This window comes from Rattus norvegicus, chromosome 1 (genome assembly GCF_021556685.1).
Source record: "Rattus norvegicus strain SHRSP/BbbUtx chromosome 1, alternate assembly SHRSP_T2T, whole genome shotgun sequence".
Lineage (NCBI taxonomy): Eukaryota > Metazoa > Chordata > Mammalia > Rodentia > Muridae > Rattus > Rattus norvegicus.
The window spans coordinates 196879158-196904992 of NC_141534.1; the positions used below are offsets into that span (position 1 = coordinate 196879158).

General features: G+C 43.8%; 1 protein-coding gene across 4 annotated transcripts in view; it reads left to right on the forward strand.

Moving 5' to 3' along the window:
- Plpp4 (phospholipid phosphatase 4) overlaps positions 1 to 25835 on the forward strand; it is a 131992-nt gene that overhangs the window by 97546 nt on the left and 8611 nt on the right. For 3 of the 4 annotated variants that reach the window (XM_087560213.1, XM_087560209.1, NM_001191631.1), the window contains 1 exon segment: positions 21161 to 21331. The exons of the other annotated variant lie outside the window; for it this stretch is intronic. In XM_087560213.1, the coding sequence (XP_087416339.1) occupies positions 21161 to 21331 (171 nt within the window). 4 annotated transcript variants of the gene reach the window in all.

Below are 25835 nucleotides of genomic sequence, written 5' to 3' on the forward strand. Positions count from 1 at the left end.
CACAGTTCTGTTACTCTTGTGGTACCTGGCACCATTTTTTTTTTAAATTAGCTTCTCAATCATCATCTGGAAAGAAAACATTCTGAGCAACATCATTAAAAACAGCTCTGATAAAGCACGGTCACTACTACGTATCATAAAGCAGGTACAAGCTATTTTACATCCACAGAGGTATGATACAGTACTGTCCTACATCTATAATACTAGAGGATACAATTTAAAAGGCATTATTTGAGACTTGATTCTACTTTTCCAGCAGAGGGCCCAAAGGATGGTGTGTGACACAGCTTTGTAAAGAAACATACTCTAGACAGGATTTCCTTTCACTAGTGGCACAGTTCTAAGGATTCATTCTCTCCATGAATGTCAGCTAAAACCGTTATTAAAAAAATGAAATATCCCTAAAACAAAACCGTATAACCACCGGATTCACATGAAGATGACCTAGTGGAGACAAGCTGGACCTCACCTTACCAACAAGCTATCAAATCTGTTACGTTTAAACAGTGAGACCTCCAAGGAAGGAGATGCCAAGTAGTGCTTCAAAGCTTCGGACCACAATCAAACACAGCATCCTTTTCAACAGAAGCAGAAGCTCATCTGAATATGCTCAAGGATGCTGACACCAACATTTAATCATCTGCTCACTCATCCAGGAAGAAGGGGAGATCAGTTACTACTGTACTTTATTGTGTTCAACCAAATCACCATGTTACAAAAATAGCAAGCTGCCATAATAAAAAATAAGGCTCCTCTATCCAGCACCAGATAGCATCATTTTACTTTCAAGCCTAGAAATGCCATAGACATATCCAAAGAACACAAGGGAGCAAAAGAACCACAGCTGATGGGGCAATGGGACTGCCCAGTGTCCAGCTGAGCTACTCTGTGGTTATCACTCTTCTCCTACTTCTGGTGTTTCATGCTCCTTAAGATTAAACTGTGCGCACTTACAGACTGTTTGCACACTTGTATATAAACCAACTGAAGATGCAAATGTTACACGGGAGGTGCGAGCCTGTGGAGCCTTGTTGTAATCGGTGTAGCAGCTGTCAGTGTAAAATGCTCTATGCCCCTTGTGTATCTCACAGGACAGTGCCACAGATCACTTCACCCCGTGGCTGCTGGCATTATTTGACTTCACTTTCCCTGCCCACCCACCCTCAATAAACCACAGCCTTTATGATTTTGTTTCTTCGGTTTTGATCGCCTGAGGTTTGATTGGTCCAGTTCTAACAGGTTTGGTGGTTATGGTGGGTGCAGGGGGTGGCTTTTCTTCTACTTTTTCCTGACAGGTACCAGGAGGGTCACTCAGTGTCTCAGGTTTACTTGTATCACTGTCCACTTTCTGGGCTTTGCCTCCTATCTGTTTGCTCTGTTGCTGCTCAGAGAAGAACCGCTGCGTGGACTGAAGAACCTCTGCTCTCTGCTTTGCCAACACCTAGGACCAAATGTCTTGTGGCTGAGTCCTCTTCCCACAGCTCTCTTCTGGGGTGCAAACTGTGCAGGAAACGGCTGTGCCATTCTCACTGTGGCAGGGGCTGACTGGAACTGTTTCTGATAAACAATGCTGTTCATTTTGCTAGACTGGCTGTTTGGACTTGTTGATGTAGCCCTGAATGGACTAGATGTTGGCGTGGTGCTTCGACCACCAATTGGTGGTGTTCCTGGTTTGATATCAATGCCACTCCCAAAGGCTTTTAGTTCCATTTCAGACATTTTTCCTGTGGTTGCCATCATGCCATGCTGCGTTCCAGCAGGGATTAACCCTCTGAAAGGCTGGCTTACTTGGGCAGGACGGCTCAAGCTCTGAGCCTGTGCTTGTGGGGTTGTGTGCTGTAACTGGGGCTGAAGTGTCTGAGGCAAGGCAATCAGAGGCTGTCCTGTAGATCCAAAATTAGTCAAGGAAAGCTGGGATGCTGGTAATGGTACTGTAACCTGCTGGAGAGCACTTGGTGATTGGGCAGTGTTATAAAAATTTGTCTGACCAGGCTGCTGTACTTGTCCAGAGTAAAGATTTGACGCTTGAGTAAGATTTGCTCTTGCCTGAAGAAGATGTGTATCAATCAGCTGAGAACTTCCTAGTCCTGCATCCTGATCAGAGGAAGGTGACCCAGCAGACTTACCACCATCTCTCCAGCAAGCAACATTTGGTGGGCGTAAACTGGGTCCAGGTCCATAGTTTTCATCATTTGCTTCCTTTTCTTTTTTTTCCTGATCTCCAGCTGCCTGCAGACTGGGAAATTCCTGCTGAAATTGACTATTCACTTGGATTCCTTGCTTGTTACTGGCCCATGATTTGGGAGCAGGTGCTACTTCTGGGGGAGCTGCAACCCCAGGTTTGGGCTGTGCTGGTGACACTTCTGGTGCTTTTTCTTCTTCGTGCTGCTCTTGTTTTGATGCCCATCCTGTACCATCTTTAGGCACAATATTCACATTAGGATCATTGCCTTTGTTTTCTGCTTTAAGACTTGGCAGGTTAGCAGGTGGGGGCATCCGCCGTGAAATACCAACTTTTCCAAGACTTTGTAACCCATGTCGAGCTGTAGTCTTCTGTGTTTCCAAGGACTTTCCTTTGTAAGTATTAAACAAACTGAGTGTTGCGTACTTCTTCCCATCCTTTGCTTTTGTGCTCTGGCCTGACTTCTCCGACATTTCGGTGGAAACTCATCTAGTCCAAAACCTCCTGCCACACCCCTTAAAAGTAGTCCGCCAGGGTGAGAACCAAGTCTGCGCGCTTCCAGAGGTTCGCCGGGTACGGATTAGGGGCAAGGAAGGGGAAGGAGTTTCCAGAGATCGTCCGCAGGGCCGCTCGGTCCGGAAAGCCCGAGCCACGGCCGTACAAACCGCCAAAGCACTTTCGCTACCTCTTGAGAGGGTGAGAGCGAGCGAGGAAAAAGAAGCAAGATGGCGGCTAGCCAGCCCCTACGTCAAGATTCTGACTTCTTGTTCTGGGTTTCTGCCACAAGGTACATGATGGCTGTTCCTTGGACAGGTAGCATAGGTTTGTGCATCCCTCTCATTTTATGTTGCTGTGCTAAAACATCCTGTCTAAGAGCAACTTAGAGGGGAAAGTGATTTTTATCTTTCAGTCCCAAGTTATAGTCCATCATCGCTGGGTGTTTAACACCATGAGAACATAAAGCACGTAGTCACAGTCACAGTCACAGCCACAGTCACAGTCACAGTCAAGAGTTAGAGAGAAATGAATGCCTATGTACCACTCTTCTTGATTTCACCACCCCGCTACAGAAGGAAGCCTAAGGAATGGGGCTGCCCATTCTAGGCTATCTACCCATAGCAATTAATGTACTAGAGATATGCCCCACAAACAGGCCCACAAGCTAACTTGATCTGGACAGTCTCCTATTGAGACTTTCTTCAGGGAATTCATCACTGTGCCAAGCTGACAATGAAAACTATCCACCCTCATCTACACCACTGTCATCCCAAACCGCCTTTGAGGGTGTATGAGGTATGCTGAGAAACTCTCAAGCCTGCAGGTGAAAGAAAGGTGTAGATTCAGGCAACAGCAGGAAGAAAGCAGAGAAAATACCAACACAGAGCAAGGAAGCAGAAACCACCAGTAGACTATGAATGACTGAGGCTCTGACAAAGTAAAGGGAAGATGGGCTCCACAAGAGAACATGTGTACATGTGAGACAGATTGGAAACCGTTTCTCCTTGTTCTGTGGCTGATTTGAATGGAAGATGGAGGAGCCCTCTAACTATGGGCTAGCCCCACTAGGCTCACTTTGTGCTAGAATCACACTTTAATTTCCTCTGTGAGGAAGAGGGTGGGGACTGCCTAGCTACAAAGGGCTTTGACTTCTCATCAGCTTCGCTGGGACTCTACTTGGCACCTGGCTTTTCATTCTCTCTTCAGTCGTAAGGAAACACTGAATAGCAGAAGCCCCAGAGCAGCAGGGCATCTATGCTTCCTTGGGCTAACTGCTCCGTCAGTTGTCAAGGCTCCCTTCTGTGCTCTTCAGGCTCGGTCAGTTACCAGGACTGTCCAGGAAGCCCTGATGCTCATTGTGATAAGCTTCTCATCAGAGCCTTTGATCAACATCCAGACCTACTAGATGTAGAAAGAAAGCACAAAACTTGGGATCTGCCTTACTTGGTGTCTAATTGATTGAAAGGGTGGATGAATAGAAGAGAGGATGGAAGTAATTTCAAGTCTTAATCTATCATGTAAAAGCCATGACTTGGAACAGCTTACATGATATTTGGTTGCCTCCTTGGTGCCAAGCGCTAAAGGAGGTGATGAGGGTCCAGAGGTCAATGAGGTGACACCTGTCCTACAGAAATTCCATTTAGGAAGAATGGAAACACAACAGGAAGCTTTCCACAGGAACCTAACTGGCTCTGTCTCCCAGGAGACCAGACTGCAGGTATGGTTGTGGCTAAATCTGTTGTCCTTCAGCCTTGTGACTTGTAACCTGCAGGGCTGTCCATCTCCTCTCTGCCTTACCCATTAGGAGATCACACACTCTACTCCGAGGGTAGTACCAGAAACTAATAGTGACAGTTCAGGTCCTTAACATCCACAACTAATTTTTTTTGTCCTTAAATCATTTTCTTCCAATAAACCAACTAAGAATTCTCCTGTCTCTGAGCACATTCTCTGATGTCTGTGCTTTGCAAATATTCTTGAAAGTGATATTTTTTTTAAACCACAGTGATGAAACTTTTCTTTGTGTCCTGGAGAGCACATCTTCCAGTCCTACAGATGGCCTAAAGCTAACAGGTGGCGAGCTTACTTTCCTCATGTTTGCGTTCCTCTTTTTCATAATTAAAGTCACAGTGGGGACGGAAAAGTTAAGCTTAAATTAAACCATCTCCACCCTGCGCATCTGTTTCGAGCTGGGTGTTTCAGAGGTCATGGGTAGGATACTAAACAGCAGACATGGCTATGAAGTGTAAGCTTGCCCTTTGCAGTAGAAGAGGCATGGAAAAGTCCAGTCTCCTGCTGAGAATATTAAAATATGCACAGAGGTTTTCAACTACATTTCTACTGCACTCATTGTGACCTCGCAGCGTTCCCAGCATACAGTAGGTTTTTGACATGTGTCGTCTTATTTAAACTTCATGATGACAGAGATATTTTATCCATTTCACAGGGGAAAATTAAGGATTAAGTATCCTGTTCAAAGTCACTGGTCAGTAGATGGTGAAGTTAGGTTTCAAAGAGGGAGGTGTTATTTTGTATAACTATCTACCCATCTTACACAGCCATTGCTCATTCCTTGTGGGGATTGGTTTCTATACCTTCTACAGACGTGAACTCTTTGTATAAAATGACATCCTATCTGCACATCACCTGTGTGAGGTTTCACATGTGGTTTTGGCCTCCTAGTCTTTGGAATATTGAGTACAATGTAAATGATATATAAACAACCATCCTACTTTATTGCTTAGGGAATAGTGAGAAGAAAAAGTATTCAGTAAAATGCTGTACTTTCCCAAATAATTTTTATCTGCAGTTGGTTGTATGAATCCTTAGATGCAAAAGCTACTGACAGGAAGGGTCGACTGAACTTAGATCAAGACATTAGCATAAAAAAATCTCCAATTGGTGATTCATGTTGCTGTTTTCTTCTTTAAAAAATTACACCAGAAGAACTTGATTTAATTTCCATGTTTGTGGAGTGCATTTCATTGGTATTAATATTTTTTAAAGAGGAAATAATCAAAGTCTTTAGTTTGGTTGTTTTTCTTTTTCTCTGAGCTTGTGGAAATCATGCAGAATATCTTAACAAGTGGCGGAGTCACAGGTGACGAAGAGGAACCCAAATGGAATCTGTGTTCTAACTCTAATTCACTCTCCAGAACCAACGTGTGAAGGACAATCAGGTCCCAACTTTGGCTTCTAAGCTCAACGTATGGACCATGTTCCCCACCCCATCTCCCAAAATAAATCAGCATTAAAATATCTACATCAGAAAAATATAATCGTGGTGAAATCTGAAATATGTTCTAGTCTAAGACCAGGGCCAGGCAGCACAGCCTGTTTCGTTTATGTCGCCATTATTCTCCCCACGAGCTGTGTGTGTTCCCTGGGCCCTTTCTGGCTGAGTCTGTGTGTTCAGAATTTGCAGTAGCTTGAATTCTGTATGCTGAGAAATCAATCAAGAGCCTCAGGAGATGCCGTGTCTCATTCTCCTCTGATCTTCCCCGCGTCTCTCGTAATTAAGCATTAGTTGGAGTTCATTGCACTTGAATAACGAGCCGAGCGTTCTGGTCGGCTTCCTTCTCTGCCTTCTCTTGAGGAACATGGTTTCCATTTTCTGGTTAGCCAAATCACTATCATCATAAAAATGCAATTTAAAGGCTCTGTAATTATAGTATGTATTTGTCTCTGAAAACCCAGATCCAGCACTTTCTGGTCATTAGTGTCTTGTTCTCCCTGGCATAGAGCCCTGGTATGCAGAGAGTGTGTGTGGTAAAGATAGGGCTGTCACAGGAGAGATGCAGGTTGAGAGACTTAAACATGGGTTTCCTTTATCCAGTGATTGAACTGGCCTAGTGGCCCAGTGAGTAGCTGCACAGTCCCTGTTGTTGATCACTCGATGATGTTTCTAGCTCCATTTGCTCCTGAAATATGTTCTTTCTCTGACACTCTGGCACTCTATTTAACAGGGATGCTTAACTAATTGCAAAATATAGGCACGAAATCATATGTAAATGTGTCCATGTGGTTTCAAGAATATAATTATCAATCACTATGAAATAGTAAGGTTAATAAAAAGTAGTATTATGTTAATGTTGATGCCAGTTTGTTAGCAGTAAATATTTGCCTAGTATATTTCTATTGCATATACTGTTTTATGTACATGAAATTTAAGAAAATAATTTCAATTGCCTTTCTGTTCTTCATTGACATACAGCCTTATGCATTTGTAGAATTTTACTTGTGGTATTTTTATATGTCTCTTTCTCCTCTTTGTACTGGTTTCACACACTTGTCTGAATTTCCTTCTTCACCTTTGAAAGTTTTACAAACTTCAGTTTTAATACACACAGTTAACAAAGTCTTGAGTGAGTAACTTTTCCTCGATCAGTATAAGGACCCAGTGCTTTGGGTCTGATGAATACAGTATAACTTACTAATTTCGTCTGGTGTTTTAATTCTAAGATTTTAACTTTAAGACTTTTGTTTCTTTCTTCCCAACAGACTCAACAACCCAGGCATAGTTCAACTAATGTCAATGTTTTTACTTTTTCTTTACTTTTTCTTTTCAGCCTTTCCACATCTCCCCTAAAATACATGCTTTAAATGTCCTGGTTTTTTTTTCCCCCTGAGAAAATTTTGTTTGAATTTTCAAAATTTTATTTGCAATCACTTTTGGAAGATGACTTAATTTAATGAAGGATTCTAGTTTGACAGTTTTCCTCTCTGAGTCCTAGGAATATTATTTTTTCTTTTAGTGTTTAGGTTGGGGTTCGTTTATAGTTTTGTTGCTACTTCGTGCCAAGTTTTCTTCTTTGCTGGATGTTTTTGACATTTCGATTTTCCTTTCTATCATGAAGTTTTACTATTATATTTCTAGGCATAGGTTTTCCTTTTCATTTTCATGAGAGGAGATGAAGGTTGGGACACCCGAGTATGGTTTTCCTTCACGCAGTGCTCTAGCTCCTTTTCAAAGAATTCGGGATTCCTTTTGGCTTTATAAACATGTCTTCCAGCATTTGGAGATCTGAATCTTGTTTTATTTTCTCCTTTGCATCATTTCTTCACTCATTTAGAGCTTCAGTTAGACATTGTATTAGACCTCCTCACCCTATTATCTGTTCTTCTGTCTTTAAATTATATGTCTGTGGATCTGTGCATATGAGGACAGTTGCCCAAGGACACCAGAAGACACCCTCAGACCCCTTGAAACTGGATTTACAGGCAGCTGTGAGCCCTGCTCTTGATGCTGGGAAGAAATTGGGTCTTCTACAAGATCAGTATATACTCTTAACAGCTTAACAGGGCCATTCTCTAGTCTCTCTCTCTCTCTCTCTCTCTCTCTCTCTCTCTCTCTCTCTCTCTCTCTCTCAACTTTTCCTTTATAATTGTCCATTCTCCTTCCTTTGTTCTGTTTCAGTTGAATTCTGGAAAACATAATGAATCTCCTAGTTTGCTTATTCTTTAATTAGTTTTTGCCTCGCATGCTATTTAATCTCTGTTGAGTTTATAAATTTTATGATTAATATTCTTCATATATGAAAATTCTCTTTGGTCTTTAAAACATATACTTTATAGCTAGAGAGGTTGTTTAGTGCTTAAGAGCTTTTGCAAAAGACTCAGGGAGTCCTGGCTTCCAAAAGCTTGTGTGCGTGGACATAATGCACATCAACGCATTCGAACACACACAGGTAAAAGTAAATTTAGAAAAGAAATCTTTAAAACACTGTAGAGAGAATGTCTTGTGTGTTGTATGGAATATTACCTGTCAACAGAAGGCTGATGGCCTATTAGCTAGGGCAGGAAATAGGAGGTGGGGGCTTCAGTAGGAAGAGAAGACCTCTGGGATAGAGTTGGACATAGGAAGAGATTAGACCCAAACTTTGAGGAAACAGACACATGAGAGTGAGGAAGGGCAACCAGCCATGTGCCACTTATAGAATAGAATAAATGAGTTGCTTAAGTTATGACCTAGTTGAGGAAAAAGCCCTATCTTATGGCCTAGGCATTTATTCATAAGTAATCAATCTCAGAGTCATTAATTCATGCTCAGCTGGAAAAGCTCACAGCTATAAAACACCTATTTTATCCATTCTTTTATTGTGCCTATCCTGTCCTTATTTTTAAGTTTCTCAATAAATCTTGACACATATTGAATATAGTGATTTTTCAACCTCTGCCTTGTGATTAGAATATCTAAGTTGATGGCGAGTCCGATTTCCTGTGTGTTCTTATTTATGATACCAGAAATTTTTTGTGCTTGAGTTTTCTTCATAGAACTTGCTATTTGGAAAAGTATGGGTGAAAGTTTAGTTCTTCTAGAGAGGAGACTTGCCAGTTGAATAATAGCATGACCTCATCAGGACCGCTCACTCAGCGTCACTTCTCCACTGAAAGATCTGTGGAGCCCATCGGAGAAGCATAAACTACACAGCAAGTCCATGACAGTTGGCTGGTAGTTGTCACATATCTTCATGGAGCACAGATGGAGGTGGAAAAGGTCAATACTGTCCTTCTTGGAAAGGTTGTATTGTCTTGGAGTTCCAAGGCCTACTCAGTTCTTCTGCAACATAGCCTCTGCCTTGAGTATCCTGAGACTTTGTCCCCTACACACACACACACACACACACACACACACACACACACACACACACACACTCAGGCCCACCCTGGCTTGACTCTTTCCATCTCTTCAGGGAAACCTTACTCTCATTAATTCTTCTTTCAATGCAATATGATTTTAATTTTTTTTTATTTTATCAACATTTGGTTATTTTAAACACAATAATCATAATAAATATTATGATGATAATGAGGAGGATGACAATGCTTCAATTAGAAGACCAGAAGTCTGACTTTAGGAATTATTGGCTGTATGTATGCTGGGAAAAAGAAAAGAAAACAAATTGTAAGACAGATGTAGATAATAAGGTCAGCAGTTGTCTATCTGTAGCTTTAAAGTAACAAGGAAATGAGAGAGAACGGTAAAGAAGAATCCGTGTTTTAAGTTGCATAAAACATGTCCGTATTTGTAGGTCTCTGTTTCCTAGCTCTACAAATGACAGCACCTTACATCTGCATGCAATGTGCTTCCCACAAAAGGATATCCACATTTGGCCAGTGGATGAGATTTCTGTGGGAGATAACATGACTATTTTAGCTGATTTAGAACCCAAGTCTTCAAACACTTGGGAGACACTGCTGACTTGAAGTAGATAGTTTAAGAGAAGGTAACAGAGGATTTCCATGTGCTTTTACTTACATACTATCTTGGGAGATTTGGAGCCTGGAGCTGGCTTTCTGGATAAAATTGTTTAATCAATCAGCTGTTGCCTTGGAAGGTCATGGAAATGATGGCACAATATATTGTCTTCATGGCAGGAACTGGATGGAGATAGAGGTCTTCTTAATTGACATTGGTCACTTTTGAAGGTACCATGGGATGAGCCGGTGAGGGGTCCTCACACCCTATACATACATGCTCCTTTGACCAACCAGATAGTCACTTATCTACTTAAGGGAGAGGTAACATGATCAGGGCTATGCTATGTGCTTGGTCCATGATCCCTTATGAGCCTTACAGCCAGAAGGATGCTATCTCTCATCTTACTATAATACTGCATAAAAGACAGTAGGTGGAAGCTATCTTTAGAGAATACCAGGCAATGGCAGCCACTGTGACTCTGTAGATGTCTGTAGCCAAAGCTCCCCCATCCATGTAGAAGCAAGCAGATAAGCACGCAGAGCAAGTCAAAATCTGCCTTTTGGCCCTTCCCAAGCATGCACATTACTATTCAGACCCCATTGTCAAATTTATGTTATGCCAAGGCCATTGGAAGTGGAATAAAAGCATTTCCATTAAAATATTATCTTTGTGGGAGCCCTGCCCAGGTTCTTATCAGCTCCCCCAAGGCATAATGGTAAAGGTAATCTCTCCCCTTTGAAGGCTTAGTCTTATATTATGTTTCAAATCATCATGACATATCATCCAGTCTGAAAGGGGAGAGACGAGGCTTTAGACCTGCTGTAGATGGGGATGTTCTGATATGCAAAGTCACTTCCCAGCTAGTCACCCAGGCCTCAGAGAGAGTCCTGATAAGCATTTTTCAGCAATCCCTGGGGTGGGTGAGGGAAGATAGGGCGGATTCTCTTGTTTACAAAGAAATACTTAATTCTCCTCTGCTTATACTTCTTCTGGGCCAGGCCTGTTCCCAGGACTGGTGCCTCTACAACCCTGACAAAGGATGTCTCCCATCTGCTCTCAGTTTTCCTTTTCTGTTACCAAGTTCTCTTCCACTACTCTTAACCACCAAGGAGTCTCTCCAGCTCCCATGTGTGTACTTGGTAGATTCTCAGCAAATGTAGACATTGACAGAAAAGATGCACACCTGATAAGGAAAGAAGAGGAGAAGGATGTGCCCAATAGAGGGCAAGGGCTTTGGAGTCAGACTTGCAAATGCATGGGTTCCTGTGGGAGGAACTGAGCTGGGTCTGCATCGCGTTCTTGACCACATCTTACTCTCTAGAAAATGTGTGTGTGTGTGTGTGTGTGTGTGTGTGTGTGTGTGCGCGCGCGCGCGCGCATGCGTGCACGCATAGATACATAGGTAGGTAAATGGATGGATGGATGGATGGATGGATGGATGGATGGATGGATGGAGTGAGTCCCTGTCTATCTATCTACTATAGTAATGATCTCAGAATCCTCCTGAACAGGCCCCTTTCTATTTTCCAGAGATCACTGCTTAGAAACTGCACCAGACTCAGGGAACAAAGTGAGCTCTCTTCATTCATGGGTGAGAGAAAGCTATAGAACACAAAGGAACAAGAGATTCTCAGGTCTAAGGCATAGGAAGATGAAGTGGTTTATCAATGAACTTGAAATAGAGTAGGAGCTGTATGAACTTAAGCAAGTATTAAGAACATGCCACCAAAGGAAGAGAGCCAGGTTGTATCCACCCAGGTCTGCTTGACTTTGCCACTGTCAGTGTTCCAGGATGGTTATCTGCACCTCTTAGGACAGGACAAGATGAGCTTCAGCAGTCCCAGGCTTGCCTTGCCTTCCCAGGATGCTTAGGGTTTAGTTCACCACTTTTGCACTAGCAGATGGCTCAAAGCATCTTCTCAACAAACCAGTGTTTGTTGCATCTTTTAAACAATTTTTTTATTTATTCTTGTCTTATACAATATATCCTGACTGAACCTTCCCCTCCCTTCACTCTTTGAAGTTCCCCTCACTTCTCTCCTTTCCCAGACCTCCCACCTTCCCCAAGAATAGAGCAAACTTCCCAGGGATATCAACACGAACATGGCCCAAGTTACAATGAGACTGGACACAACAGGCTCGTGATGCTAGATTAAGTGATTCTGCTGGAAGCTGTTGGCCATTCTGCCCACCCTTGGACTCGAAAGCAGCTCTCTGGCTGCTTTCAGCCCTGGACTCCAGGCAGCCAAGCTCCTCCTCAGCCTTTCCCTGCCTCCCAGTCTTTCTTCCATTCAACTTCTTGTGTTATCTCAGTGTCCCTTTCTTCAGTGTAACTTCCCCAGGGTAGAAGCCGGGTCTTTGGTATCTGTGCTAGGCCAAGTCTGTGAGTTGAGAAACTAGGATTAAAACTACAAATTGACAAACTGGTCATATAAAGGCAGGCAGGGGGAATGCTCCTGTTATCTCAGCTCTTGAGAGAGAGTGACAAGAGAATCAGGCTTTCAAAGTCTGTAGATACACAGCTTGAGACAGTGTGGATTACATAAGATCCTGCCCCAAAAATTCAGAGGGAGAGGATAGAGGGAGGAGGGAGAGAGTAGAGGGAGGAGGGAGAGGATAGAGGGAGGAGGGAGAGGATAGAGGGAGGAGGGAGAGGATAGAGGGAGGAGGGAGAGGGAAGAAGGAAAGAGGGAAGGAGGAGAGAAAGAAGAGTGGGGAGAGAAGTTTGATTGTGTTTAAAGTAGGCTCCAATACATAGAATTTATTTCCAAGGACTCTAGGAGATACCTTTTGGAATGAGTCACTTGGCACAAGCATGTCTGGCTCTCTTATTGGAGAGGCATGGGCTTCCTTCAAAGAGAGAAAGAAAAACTTCTCCACCACCTCTTCTCTTCCTGTCTTCAAGTTTGTTAATTTTGCTAACATCTCCTGAGAGCCTCTGGGGATGAGAAGAGCCCTGGAATCTGACCCTGGAATTCTCTCTAAGTGGATTTGTACCTGTGTGACCAAAGAGCTGGAGGCTACAAGGAGAGTCTATTAAAGTTTCTCTTTCGAAACAGGGCTTTACAGAATGGAGGCAACCCAATGTCTCAGCCAGTGATAAGAAATGAGTAAGCACTGGCTACCAAGACCTGTGCTGAGGGTTTCAAAGTTTCTGGTGTGTAGTCCTCACATAGTGCGGAGAATCAGCTGTCACGGACCTACTGTGCAAAGGTGGAAATGAATTGGCATTCCCCAAGGGACAAGTTCATGCTGGACTCCACGATGGAGCTGAGTACTGCACACACTCAATGCTCCTGAAAGTCATTCCTCTGTTACTCACAGAGCTCACAGAACAGTGCAGTAACAGCCGCATATTATCTGTTTAATGGTGATTCTTTCTCCAATATGGAGAAAAGAAGGAAGCTTAGGCTCAAAGGTTTTTTCCAACATTGTTGACATTGGAAGCAAGACCAGGATGAGATCTCAGAGACAGGACATCACGTTTTAAAGGTTTTGTTTTTTATTTACTCAGTTACATTATTTGCTTGTTTGTGACTGTACCCGTACCCATCCTCTCATTACTGAAGGCTAGAGAGGAATAGCAAAGTGCTGAACAGGACCATGCATTGTTCTAAGACGGTAAGGAAATCGGGTTCCTGACACGTGATACCACACCGGTCCTTGTGAGGCAGTGGCAGCAATCTTGTTACCTGTACCATTGGCTTTGTGTGGTCCTGTCCTGCTTCCCCAACTTCTGCAGAGCAGCCTCAACATTGCCATTCAGACACCTCCTTCCTCTTGGGAAAGGAAACCCCGGCTCTTGGAATCAGATAGAAAATTCACACTGATTGCCGCCTTAAAGCACAGTTCTATCCTCAGTGTCTGGAACGATGTTTGTCTGGGAAATGTATTATTATTAGAAAAAGTTAAAAATGCAACAGGGAAGGCAGGATAATTCCTTGATTCTTGTCTCGTTTGTTTTTTTAGTTACAAGACAGCTTTAGTTAGCTAAGGTTTGAGCACATCTTGCAGTCAGTGCGATATGAAAGCAGGTGTCGGTATTTTTTCTTTATATGGCACAGACAATGATAAATCTTAAAATCAATGGCATCTTGTGTATGGTGACCTATAATGGTTTAACTTGTTCTTACATCTCTTCATCTCCCCAGAATTTTATCCAAGTCAAATTCCCAGCGTTCATTGTCTTATTTTTTTTCTTTCATGTTTTTTTATGCCCATGGTTTCATAAAGATAATCTTTTTCAAGGGTGTCATGAAAATGGGCTCTATTCACCCAACATTTTCTCTTTCTTCTCCCTCCCTCACCCCCTCCTTCCTTCTCCCAGTATCCTATCTGCTTTGCTGGCAAATCTATCAATAATTTGATGTATCTATAGATGATCTAACATCCACAAATGAGAGGAAACGTGACGTTTAACTCTCTGAGTCTGACTTGGTTTTTTGTTTTGTTTTGTTTTTGGCTTTTTTAAAAGATTATTTATGTATTTAATGTATATGAGAACACTGTAGCTGTCTTCAGACACACCAGAAGAAGGCATCAGATCCCATTACTAATGGCTGTGAGCCACCATGTGGTTGCTGGGAATTGAACTCAGGACCTCTGGAAGAGCAGTCAGTGCTCTGAACCACTGAGCCATCTCTCCAGTCCATGGCTTGTTTTGTTTAATATGATGATCTCCAATTATATCCATTTCACAGAAAATTATACAATTCCATTCTTCTTTAGGACTGAATAAACCCCTGTTGTGTACTGAGACCATGTTTTCTTTATCTGTTTACTGTTTATGACAACTACGCAGATCCCATAACTTGACTATTGTGACCTGAGTGGCATTAAATGTCATTTTGAAGGCATCTTTGTGATATGATGCCTTTAAGAGTCCTTTAGACATCTGCCAAGAGTGGTAAAGCTGGGACATAGGATAGACCCATATTTAGTGTTTTGAGGAACCTTCTCACTCACACCGTCCACAGTGGCTGGATCACTTTAATTTCCTACTAGTAATACTATAAAGGAGCTCCACGTCACCCACATCCCACCCGTCCTGGCACTGCTTGTTTTATCGGGAATAGCCATTCTTACTGGAGTGAGATGGAATCTCAATGCAGTTTTAATTAGCATGTCACTGATAGTTAAGGCTATTGGACTTTTTTCATATATGTCTTACCACGTGTACTTTGGGGGACTGTCCATTTCATCATGCCACTTACTGATTGGGTGGTTTGAGGCTTGGAGGTAGTTAGACTTTGAGATTACTATGTGGCCTAGTTTTAATTCTCTTCAGATGTATAGCCAACAATGAGTTTCTCCCATTCTGTAGACTTGACAGAACTCAGCTGTTTCCTTAGATGTGCAGAGAATTTTAATATCATGTTATTCCCTCTTTTAAAGCTTCCTGTTATTTCCCGGGCTCTTGGTGCCTTTCAGAAAGCCCCTACCTAGACTTCTTCTATCTTGAAATATTTTCTCCTAGTAGTTTCAGATTTTATATTAAGATCATTGATCCACTTTGAATTGATGTCTGTATTGAATTGAATTGTATTGAATTGGTGAGAGATGAGGCTCTAGTATTCTTCAGTGTGTAAAAACAGCTTCCCCTCACCATTTCTCACAGAGACTATTTTCTCTACAGTGGAAGTTTTGACACCTTTGTCAAAGATCTTGTGGCTGGGGCTGGCTGTGTGTATGTCTAATGTGGACCCTCTGTTCTATTCCATTGACCGATGCATCCATTTCTGTTCCAATACCATGCTGGCTTTGTTTTTACTGCTCTGTATTCTAACTTGGAATCAGGTGTTATGATACCTCCAGTATTGTTCTTTTTACTCAAGTTGGCTTTGGCTATCCCAAGTCTCCAAGTTTCCACCTGATACTTAGGGTTGTTCTCACTTACAAGAACAGGTTGTTCTGTGTAGAACTTTCTTCACTGCCAGTTTTCTCGCTACTTAAATCTTTAAAGTGAGAGTTGGTTTAAGAGTCAGCTGAGGAGAAAAGGCAAACCATTATTATATACATAAGAGAGCTCAGTGAACGGACTTTTCCTTTGCCAGAGAAGACCTGCAAATCTTGGCTCATTGGCCTGGATCTCAGGGAGAGGAATAAGTGATTGCTGCTACCCAGCACCTATCAGTTGGGAGGCAGGCAGTCATGTCACTGGATGGGCCTGGGACACCTCCTGGACCCTTTCCTTTACCTCTGTCATTGAAAACAAGTGAGCTCTCATGTTCTTGAAACGAGGTGAGACGCTCTCACTTTTGCCTTCTTCCTAGCTAAGAGCGTCTTTGCTGTTGTCAGGCAGATCCTCATGACAATATTTACAGTCGACTGCTTTAGTCAAGAAGGCCTGCATTCTCTGAAAGCAAAGGGCACAAAACTTTTCTTGCAGATCACCATGCCCGCTTCCTTCCCATCTGCGGTAAAGGGCTGTGTGTGTGCATGCACCTATACATGTGTTCTAAATGCTAGGGCATAATGAATTTGTTGCCCAGAAAAGTCAGGTTCTTGTTTGTTGCCCAGAAAAGGCAGATTCTTGAAATTCCCTCACTTCACTGGTTTTTTTTTGGGGGGGGGAGGGGTGTTCTGCTCATATTTCTACTCTTGCCAATGCTAACAAATATATATGTATCTCTCCTGTAATCTTGTCTTCCAAAGTGGACAGTGCACTGACTATGTAATTGAAAACCCATTATTTCAGCTAGGATTGGGTTCCCCCTTCTTCCCTTCCCCCATTCCTCTTCCGAGATAGGATCTCCTGGGTTCCAGGATGGCTTTAAACTCTCTCTATGCACCTGAATATGGCCTTGAACTTTTGATCTTTCTTCCTCCTGCCGTCACTACATGAGTGCTGGGATTACAGGTCTGTGCTTCCATGCCTGGCCTTCTGTGATGCTAGAGGTGGACACAGGGCCTCACGCATGCCAGGCAAGCATTCTACTTGCCAGGCGTGCCTTGCTACGTTCTAGTCTGAGTTTTGTTTCTTCATCATGTTAGAAAGTAGTGATCCATTTAAAGGGAGACAGAGAAGAGAGTCTCAGTGCAAATGGGCGTCATCTAACTAGCTCCAACGTGGGGTGGAGAGCCCCAGCAGCCCAGTGGACTGTGCTCCTTTGAGAAGAAAATAGGGTGAAGCATGGTCAGTGTTAGAAAATTTATCTTTGATGACTTTCTTACTTACTTGCTCTCCTCATTGAATTTGAATCTAGGATTCTGGATCTCAGAGTGGAATGATTCATGGAACATTGAATCCTGGTCCCAAGCCCCTTGTCTCATAAGGAATGGTATTTATTCAACCATAGCTTGGTGGGTCTAATTTAGACTCAGCAGGTAATGAGAAGAAAAGGCAAAGGAGCAAAGGACGCAAACTGTATGATGGTCAGATGTGTCTGCCAGGCCCAAAGGAATCTCCCCCAAGTCCATTGTCTGAAAAGAGAACACCGGGCCAAAACTGTATAAATGTCAGCAAGAAAGTGACAAGCATGAGGTTTAGCATGGAATTGGAGCTTTATGTTGTCGCCTAGAAAAGTAAGAGCTTGCAGTGCTTTTAAAATACTGTCCAAAGAACCAGTAGCATGTGTCAAGGAAACTGGCTGCTGCGGCTCTCCTGGCCTCCAGGCAATTAATTGCTCTCCACCTTTCCAAAGGAAATCCTCTTCTGCAGAGAGGGAAAGGCCTCCCTGCTTGGCAGAGTCTGTGCCCTGGTGCTGCCTCCAACTGGTCAGGAGAGAGGACTTTACCTGCATTCCAGGGAATGATGCAAATCCCTTGAGGCCACAGCTGGTGCCAGCACTGTGCTGTGAGAGCTCCTGGGTGACAAGTCAGGTGGAGGTCAGGACCTCATTGCTAGCTAGGCCATCTCCTTCCTTCTCCACCTCCTGAAGGTACCAAAGTGCAGGGAGAATTGGTAACTTGAGCCCATGATGCAACTGTGTTGAAGTCTTCAAGACACTTTTTATGTGGTCAGTGTACAAATTTCTCATCCTCTTCCTCATCCACTTGGTGTTCCTTAGGTTTTTTTTTTTTTTTTCTTGAGCTGAGGACCGAACCCAGGGCCTTGTGCTTGCTACGCAAGCGCTCTACCACTGAGCTAAATCCCCTAGCTTTTTAAATAGTGTTTTCCTGAGAAGATGACAATTTGGCATTGCTCTGAGTTGTGTCGTCTCTGATTCTGGAAACTCCCATCCATAGCCCAACAGAGCCTCGGGGCAGTTGGGCTATGGATGGGTTATCCTCACACTTAGGATAATTAGGTGGACAGACTTGCTAAGCTGTCTCTCTTCAATAAAGACCATTTTATTCCTCCTGTAAGAGCTCAGGATGAGGCCAGAGCCAATAAGAATGAGCTGACCAGCCTTCCCACTCCTGTGCCTCATGGGAGACTGGAAATGAATGAGAAGGATGGAGTCCAGTGCATGTGGGCGGAAATTAAGAAGCTACTGAACCAGCTAGGATGGTGCCCAAATGGTTCCACATTTAGAATGCTATGGAAGTCACTTAATACCCTCCTATCATAGCGCGCCTTGCTGGGCAGTGCCGTGTCTCATATCTTCTTAGGCTAAGCTTAATCCTCAACATGTGTAACATGTGTTTGCTGGTCATGAGGAGAGCAACTCCAGTGCACACATACAGCGGCCATGTGTGTTTCCTTACTTTTGCTTCCTTTGTGTACCTAAGAAAACCAGGTTTAATATATATTTAAGAGGCAGTGGGGATCCATTGTAGCCTTGTTTGCCTTGGCTGCTAAGGGAGACCTACTTTGCTGTAACTTTATGCTCATAGCCAGCATCCCTTTTAAGCAGCTATGCAATTTTCAGAGATGATTTGGAAACGCTGAAGGCGGTTCACCATTGCCCATGATAACTATGCTGGCCTGGAACCTACTGTTGTGCCCTCTTTTCATTCAACATTGTTATGTAATCTGGGTTTGCATGCTGCACCCCCCGGCTCCCTGGCTGTTAGAGGTGTCAAGGCTGGGCTGTTTATGCCTTTAATCAATCATTTTTAATTTTCCACCTTTGTAAACAACTTTGAAGAGGAAATTTTCTAGTCTCCCCCCCACACACACTCAGAGTTTAGGCTATCTTCTTGAGATTGACCTAAAGACCCCTTAAAAAGGATGATGGATGTGTTTGGGGCCAGGGCTTCTCACACTGCAGTGTTCATACAGATCCGTTTAGCAATACTGTGAAAAGTCAGTTGTCACTCATGGGCCTGGAGCCAGCCTGGGAGTCACTGTTTTTATAAGAATCAGGCTTTGCATAGTCCCTTGGACTTGGTGGTGTGCTGGCGAAGTATTTGTCAGAGCTGTTCTTCCAAAGTCTCCGTGTGGGCTGAGTTTGTAGGAACTTTCATCTTTAGAAGTATCTTCCAATCAAGACAAAGGTTTGTAAGTCTGCCCTCTGGAGAAGATGACCAGCTATAGTAGCTGGCCTTAAGGAAAGCCTCTGAACTCAGTCATGGCAGCCATTATAACCACAGGGAAGTTCAGATATGGCACACAGGGCTGCACCCAGGAACACACACATCTAATGCAGGGACCATGCCAGGCCACTACAGTTAGACTGTCTGGCAATAGGACCTGGATACCAATAGAGCATTAGAACAAAGCCTTCCTAATAAACTCTTTTGATGCCTTTTACCCAAACTCTCTCCATTCTTGACACTAATGACCACTGTTTTACTCTGCTGTGAGATCAAAGTGAGCAAAAATATATGACGTTTTTCTGTGTGGTTACTAGCTTTAAGTGTTGATTTGATAGAATTTAGAATCACTAGAAAAGAAATTCTTAGTGAGGAATTTTATAGGATAGGTTGACCTATGTGTATGTAAGTGCAAGGTTATCTTAATTGGTAAATTATGAAAGATCTAGCTCCTTGTGGGCAGCACCATTCCCTAGACATCATGGACAGTATACGAAAGGAGGAAAGGAGAAAGCTATCTGAGAGTAAGAAAGCAAGTTTCCATGCATTGCATTTATTCTCTCTACTTTTGGCTATGCATCTGATGTTTTACTCTCCTGCCTTGATTTCCCTACAATAATGGACGTGTAACTTGGAACTATAAGTAAACAAACCCTTTGTTCCCTAAGTTGCTTTTTCTCAGGATGTTCATCACAACAACAGAAACAAGACTAGAATTGTCTTTCTTGGGCACATTTATTTCACATACTAGAGTGCCTTCCAGATCCATTCATATAGCCATAAATAGAAGGATGAAAGCCTGTCAGTTTACGTATACTATATCCAAACTCCGTGGTTTTAAGTCTATGCATTTCTAAAATACAGTAATTTTATAATTTAAAATTAATTTAAGGTGTTTGCCATGAGTGGCTTCTCCATCAAGTCCACTCCTTTTTGGTATTTGCTGAGGTCAGCAAATGCTGCTGTTTCATGATTTATCTCTAACAAAACGCAGAAATTATCCCAGTCATCTCACTCATCCTGACCCTTCTAATGTTAGCAAACATCTTCCTGACTTTTTACCTGGGTGCACTTTTTTCTTACTGCATGTAATATATATTTAACATAGTCTCGCAGAACGGCCATATTCTTCCATCAGCCCCCAAGCCCAGTGAGAGCAGAGATGGTGTCCTGCATATCTTTTTCTTCTCCCATTTAACATGTGTCTGCCTAGCATATATTAGATAGCTGTCCTAGCTAGCTTTTCCATGCTATGATAACTCACTCTGAAAATAAAAGGCAACTTGGGGGATAAAAAGTTATATTTCATATCTTATAGGTTACAGTCTATCATGGAGGGAAGCCAGGGAGTTTGAAGCAGGAACCTGATTATTGGCTTGCTTCCTGGTTCATGTTCAGCTACCTTTCTTAAACAGCCCAGGCTCCCATGCCTAGGGATGATACTGCCCACAGTGGGCTGGGCCCTTTCCCCTCAATTAGCACTCAAGAAATTGCTCTATAGATATGTCCATGGGTCAATCTGATGAAGGGAGTTTCTTAACTGAGGTTTCATTTGTCTCAGGTATGTCAAGTTGACAACCAAGATCACCCATCACAAACACATCATTAACCCTTTGTTGAACATGTGAGTGAGGATAATGACACAGAATAGGCTTTGGGCACAAGCACACCTGGAAGGTCATTCTCATGGTTGCATGTTTATTCTAGAATAGCTGTGGCAGAACAGATTTCCTACAAGGTACCTGGTTTCTCTTGCCTTGGCCTTGGGGCATAAAGATGGCAGACAGGAAGTCTGAGATTCACCAAGTCCCCACTGCTCCTCACCCGCTAGGGTAATGTCTGCTTTTTCTCTTTGGCAGTTGCCTTCTCGGGCCTCGGTTTCACAACATTCTACCTGGCTGGCAAGTTGCACTGCTTCACGGAGAGTGGGCGGGGGAAGAGCTGGCGGCTCTGTGCAGCCATATTGCCCTTGTACTGTGCCATGATGATCGCCCTGTCCCGCATGTGTGACTACAAGCATCACTGGCAAGGTGAGTCTCTGATCAGTCCTCACAGTGTCCTGTCCCTTCTTCCAGGGATGAATGTTGGGCATTCATTGAATTGGAAGAACTGAGTCCCCGCTGTCAGAAGCTGGATGAGATATGGTTATAAAACACAGGTCTGTTCAAGTGTGTCCTTGTATTCATCTTTCCCCTGCTGAGAAGTTCTTTCTTCTCATGTTCTCAAGAAGAGCGCTCAAGTCCTCCCAGAATGTCAGGTCTTCATTGTAGTTGCTCTGGCCTCAGACCCAAATGTGATTTCTCTGCTGGATCAGTCTTCAGTCTCAGTGCCAAGTTGGTTTTGGATCCTTTCCCATTGCAAATCTAGTCCCCAAGGACATGTTTCTCACTACCAAAGGGTATGTACAGCCCAGGGACCCAACTTCATTAAAATTCTCAGTGGCCACTACAAGGCTGGAGTAAGGCTTACCTCTATCTCAAAGCTTGGGTAAGGCTTCCTTCTGCCTCAAGGCGGAGTAAGGCTTGACTTTGTCTTAAGCCTGAGGTAGGACTTAACAGCTAACACAGCTGTGCTGAGGTTTGCAATGCTGGGACAAACCTTGTCTTTACTGCAAGGCACTCCTGAAACTTACTGTCTCAAAGCAAGGGTAAATCTTGCTTCTGTGTATCAGTCCTAGGAAAGTCCTTAAAACCCAAATCCCAAACAAGTGAGAGGTTTGTTCCTGGCATGTGACTGACCTTACCGAGCCTCTGCCAATAAACTACAGCTCACAGTTGGCCTGGAAGAGAATCACTGCCTGCGGGAGTAGACAGGGAGTAGAGACAGAAGTGACAGCCAGAGTAGGTGCAGCTTCCAGGGACAGCAGGATCAGTGGGAGGTGCTTCTCACAAAGGTATCCTCGTACCACTTTAATCAGCCTCACCCATATCCCTTTCGTCCTGGACTTCTATCTTGGTGTAGGATAGCGTCTGGTATGGTGCCCAGAGGTCTGCATGGCTGACAAGCAAGCCTGTTCTTTCTGGTCACTTCTGAAAGTCACCAGGAAAGAGCTAGTTTCTTCTGCTCCCTCCCAGCTTCTGGCCTACTCCCAGCCCTCCCGAAGCTCATGTCTTTGGAGTCAGGTATCAGAAATGGCATTTTGGCGTTAGATGAAGCAGGGCGTGTGGAGGAGATACTGAATCACAGTTTAGGTGGGGACGCCTGGTCCTCCAGTGCACCCTGAATAGAGGAGGAAAAGAAAGGAACACTGACTGAACTGTAGCTTCAGCCCTTCTTCTTTATCTTTACCACTGACTTGAGCCAAGTTCTTGGTGTCATGAAAAACCACATTGTAAGAAGAAAAGAGGGGGCTGAGTCCCTGAGTCAACAGCAGCAGGGGTGTGTCTTCCCTGCAGGCTTTAGTAGTGTTTTTTCTGCCTCCTTTGTGCCTACGGGGTGAAGGGGTTAGGTCATTTCCCGGCAAGAACAGTACAGGACAAATGGCCTTGAGTGAATTATGTCTCCTGTTACCCAGGGAACTACAGTTTCCTCTTTTGCTATAGAATAATAATACCTGAATATTTCACAAAGCACTGTGATAGACTGAGCACAAAAATGAACCCAGATGTCATTGGTAAACACAAATGCACTGTGCTCATCAGTATCCCCCACTGCCTCGTTCACTGTCCCTGAGAAAGGATGCATGGCATTTCCTAAACAGCTGACTGGGTGGCAGATGTATCTTTGCCACACGATCTGTTCGTAAGTAAGCAATACTGACTTGCCACTCTTACTTGGCCTTCTTGGATTTGGGCAGCAATGAAGAGCTTCAAGGGGCCAGAGGAGCTCATGGGAAGAATGCCTGCGTACCATGCATGAAGTACCGGGTCCCACCCACAGCACCGCACCAATTGCGTGTGGAGGTGCACACTTAGGGTTCTAGCACTAGGGAGGTGGAGGCAGGACGACCAGAGATTCAAGGTCAGCCTTGGTTGGCTACACAGCGAGTGTACGTTCATCCTGAGATGTGTGAGAACCCATCCCAAAATTAAAAAAGAAAAAAAAAAAGAGGTTCAGAATTTATGTTCCACCCCTCCCTTCATCTTTGTTTAATGATATTGTATGGGCAAACCAAGAGGCGAAGTGTGAACTTTTTCAACCCTCTCTGATGCTAGCTTGACTTGTTGTCATTTTCTCTGTGGCTGAATTACATAGCCATGAGGAAAGAATGAGAAACGGTGTTTATTCGATCCTCAGTTGTTTGCAGAGACATGGAGGAGGTCTCTAAGGCTTTCAGCTTGACAAACACATAGCAGCCAGGCCAGTAGGTGGATGTTAGAGGCAGCATGCTTGATTAAGACAAATTGTTGTTTTTTCTCTGTGGTGAACTGAGCTGCCCACTGACCATTGGCGGGGACTATCAATCAAGGTGAAAATCTATATGGAACCCCAATAGGCATCAGCAAATTCTACATCCTTCCTATTGTTAATGTTAGTTAGCAACATTACTATTATGGGATGGTATGACTCCATTTCAGTGTGATTTGAGCAATGATGTCTGTATGGCAATACGACAGATTACCTCATTACATATTCATGTCTAATCAATATCCCATAATTTCACATGGCATGCTCTATTAGTTTTCATGGTTGTTTTTTTGTTATTTCTACCTCCCTAGGCCACCCTAAGTAGACAAGTTTGCTTTTTTACTATATGAGGGGAATATGGGGGCATAGATGAGGCTACACATAAAATATTCAGAGAAACTTCCCCAGAAAGAGCTAGCTGGATCAATTCTAAAACTCCGTGTGACTGATGCTCCCTTTGTCTTTGTGCTAGGCTGCCTTCCAGCTCTTTTGGAAGCCAGAGAGATTCACATGCCATGCCAGGGCAAAGCCCCATGCCTGGCAACAGGGCTCACCTTTGTGATTAACCATGAACACAAAGCATTTGAACTCAGAATCTGTAGAATCCCCATTCTGGGAAAACTGATGCAGACCAGGACAGAGCCTGCCACAAGCCAGCTTCTGCCTCTTCTCACTCTTGGGCATTTGTGGTTCCTGGCCAGGGAAGAGCCATAGCCAGGGCTGGAAATGACATGTGCTTTGCTCCACCCCTGGTGAATTAGCACTCATGCACACTCAGACACACATGCGCACACACAGGCACATGCAAGGGCATACACACCAGGCATATGCAAGGGTATACACATACAGACACCATGCAAGTGCACGTACACACAAAAACACTCACACACATGCGTAGGCACATGCATGGGCATACACACACTAGCATATACACATACAGACCCATTCAAGGGCACGCACACACACACACACACACCACCAGACCTCTCTTAGGCTATCAGAAGCAATCCTTTGGTTTTCTAAATAAGGGACATTAAAGGGGTTTTTAGAAGTGTACGGTTGTTCCCACCAGACACCTACCAGCTCTAGGCCAAACAAACCATGGCCCTGCTGTTCTCTGTTAAGAATACTCCATCCTAAAAGAACGTATCTCCCCTCCATCAGCTACCTGTGGCACGGCTGAGCTCACAGCATTCCATGCTCTTTAGGGACCTCAGAGCCCAGCTACCCATGATAAGCACTGTGTCCATGTTGGTGCTCAGGAGAGTGGGAACAGTCTGAAGCCCCATGGTGCCCCTCCCCCCCATGCACAGCCCACCAGACAGGCAGAACTTTTGCCCAGTTTCCCTGAGGAAAATCGTTGTTTGCTCTGGACATCCATGGACATTTTGTTTCACTTTACTCCCGGATTGCTTCTCTTCTCGGCTTCCTGAGGTTTTCTGTAAACTTTTATGTTCAATGTATTTCTAGAATTCAGTTCCTCCCCCCATGCTGCAATGCTCCGGGCTGTTTTACTTTGTCCCTTTGCTATAGCCAGCGAGCCTTCAGTGACCCTGTGGGGCTTGTCCATGAGTTCCTGCAGGAATCCCCCATCAATGCTCTCTCTACCCCTTCAGCATCATAGCCCACACCCTGCAGTGACCTGCAAGATGCCACCCTTCAGACCTGCCTGCTCAGGTGGTTTCTTGATTTTCCTTGAACACTCCAGGCCCATCTCACTAACGGGCCTTTACCCTGGCTTCTCATGTGCCTGCCATGTTTTTCTCCTTGATGTGGGCATGCAGTGGTCCTTTGCCCTCCTCCAGCCTGGTTCCACACATCACATTGGTGCAGACTTGGCAATTTCATTTCAATTCATCACATCAGTCATATCCCGCCCTCCACACTAACTCATTTGCTACTTGTAACAACTAATTTAGTGCGTACTGACTGTTGTCTGTTCCTATCCCTAGAACAAGGGAAGAAGACAAACTCTGTGAATACTGCCTACAGGCCTTATGTAAATGAATCATTTCTGTGAAGGCAGCAGTGCATGCTATGTAAATGAACAGATCTGTGTCACTGGTTGACCCATCCTACATAGGCAGGGATGCTCTTATAGCACATGCTATGTACTGATACTCATGGAGCTTCCTAGACTTGCTGGAATAAACATCTGAATACCAGATGTTTAGAATGACAGCAGTA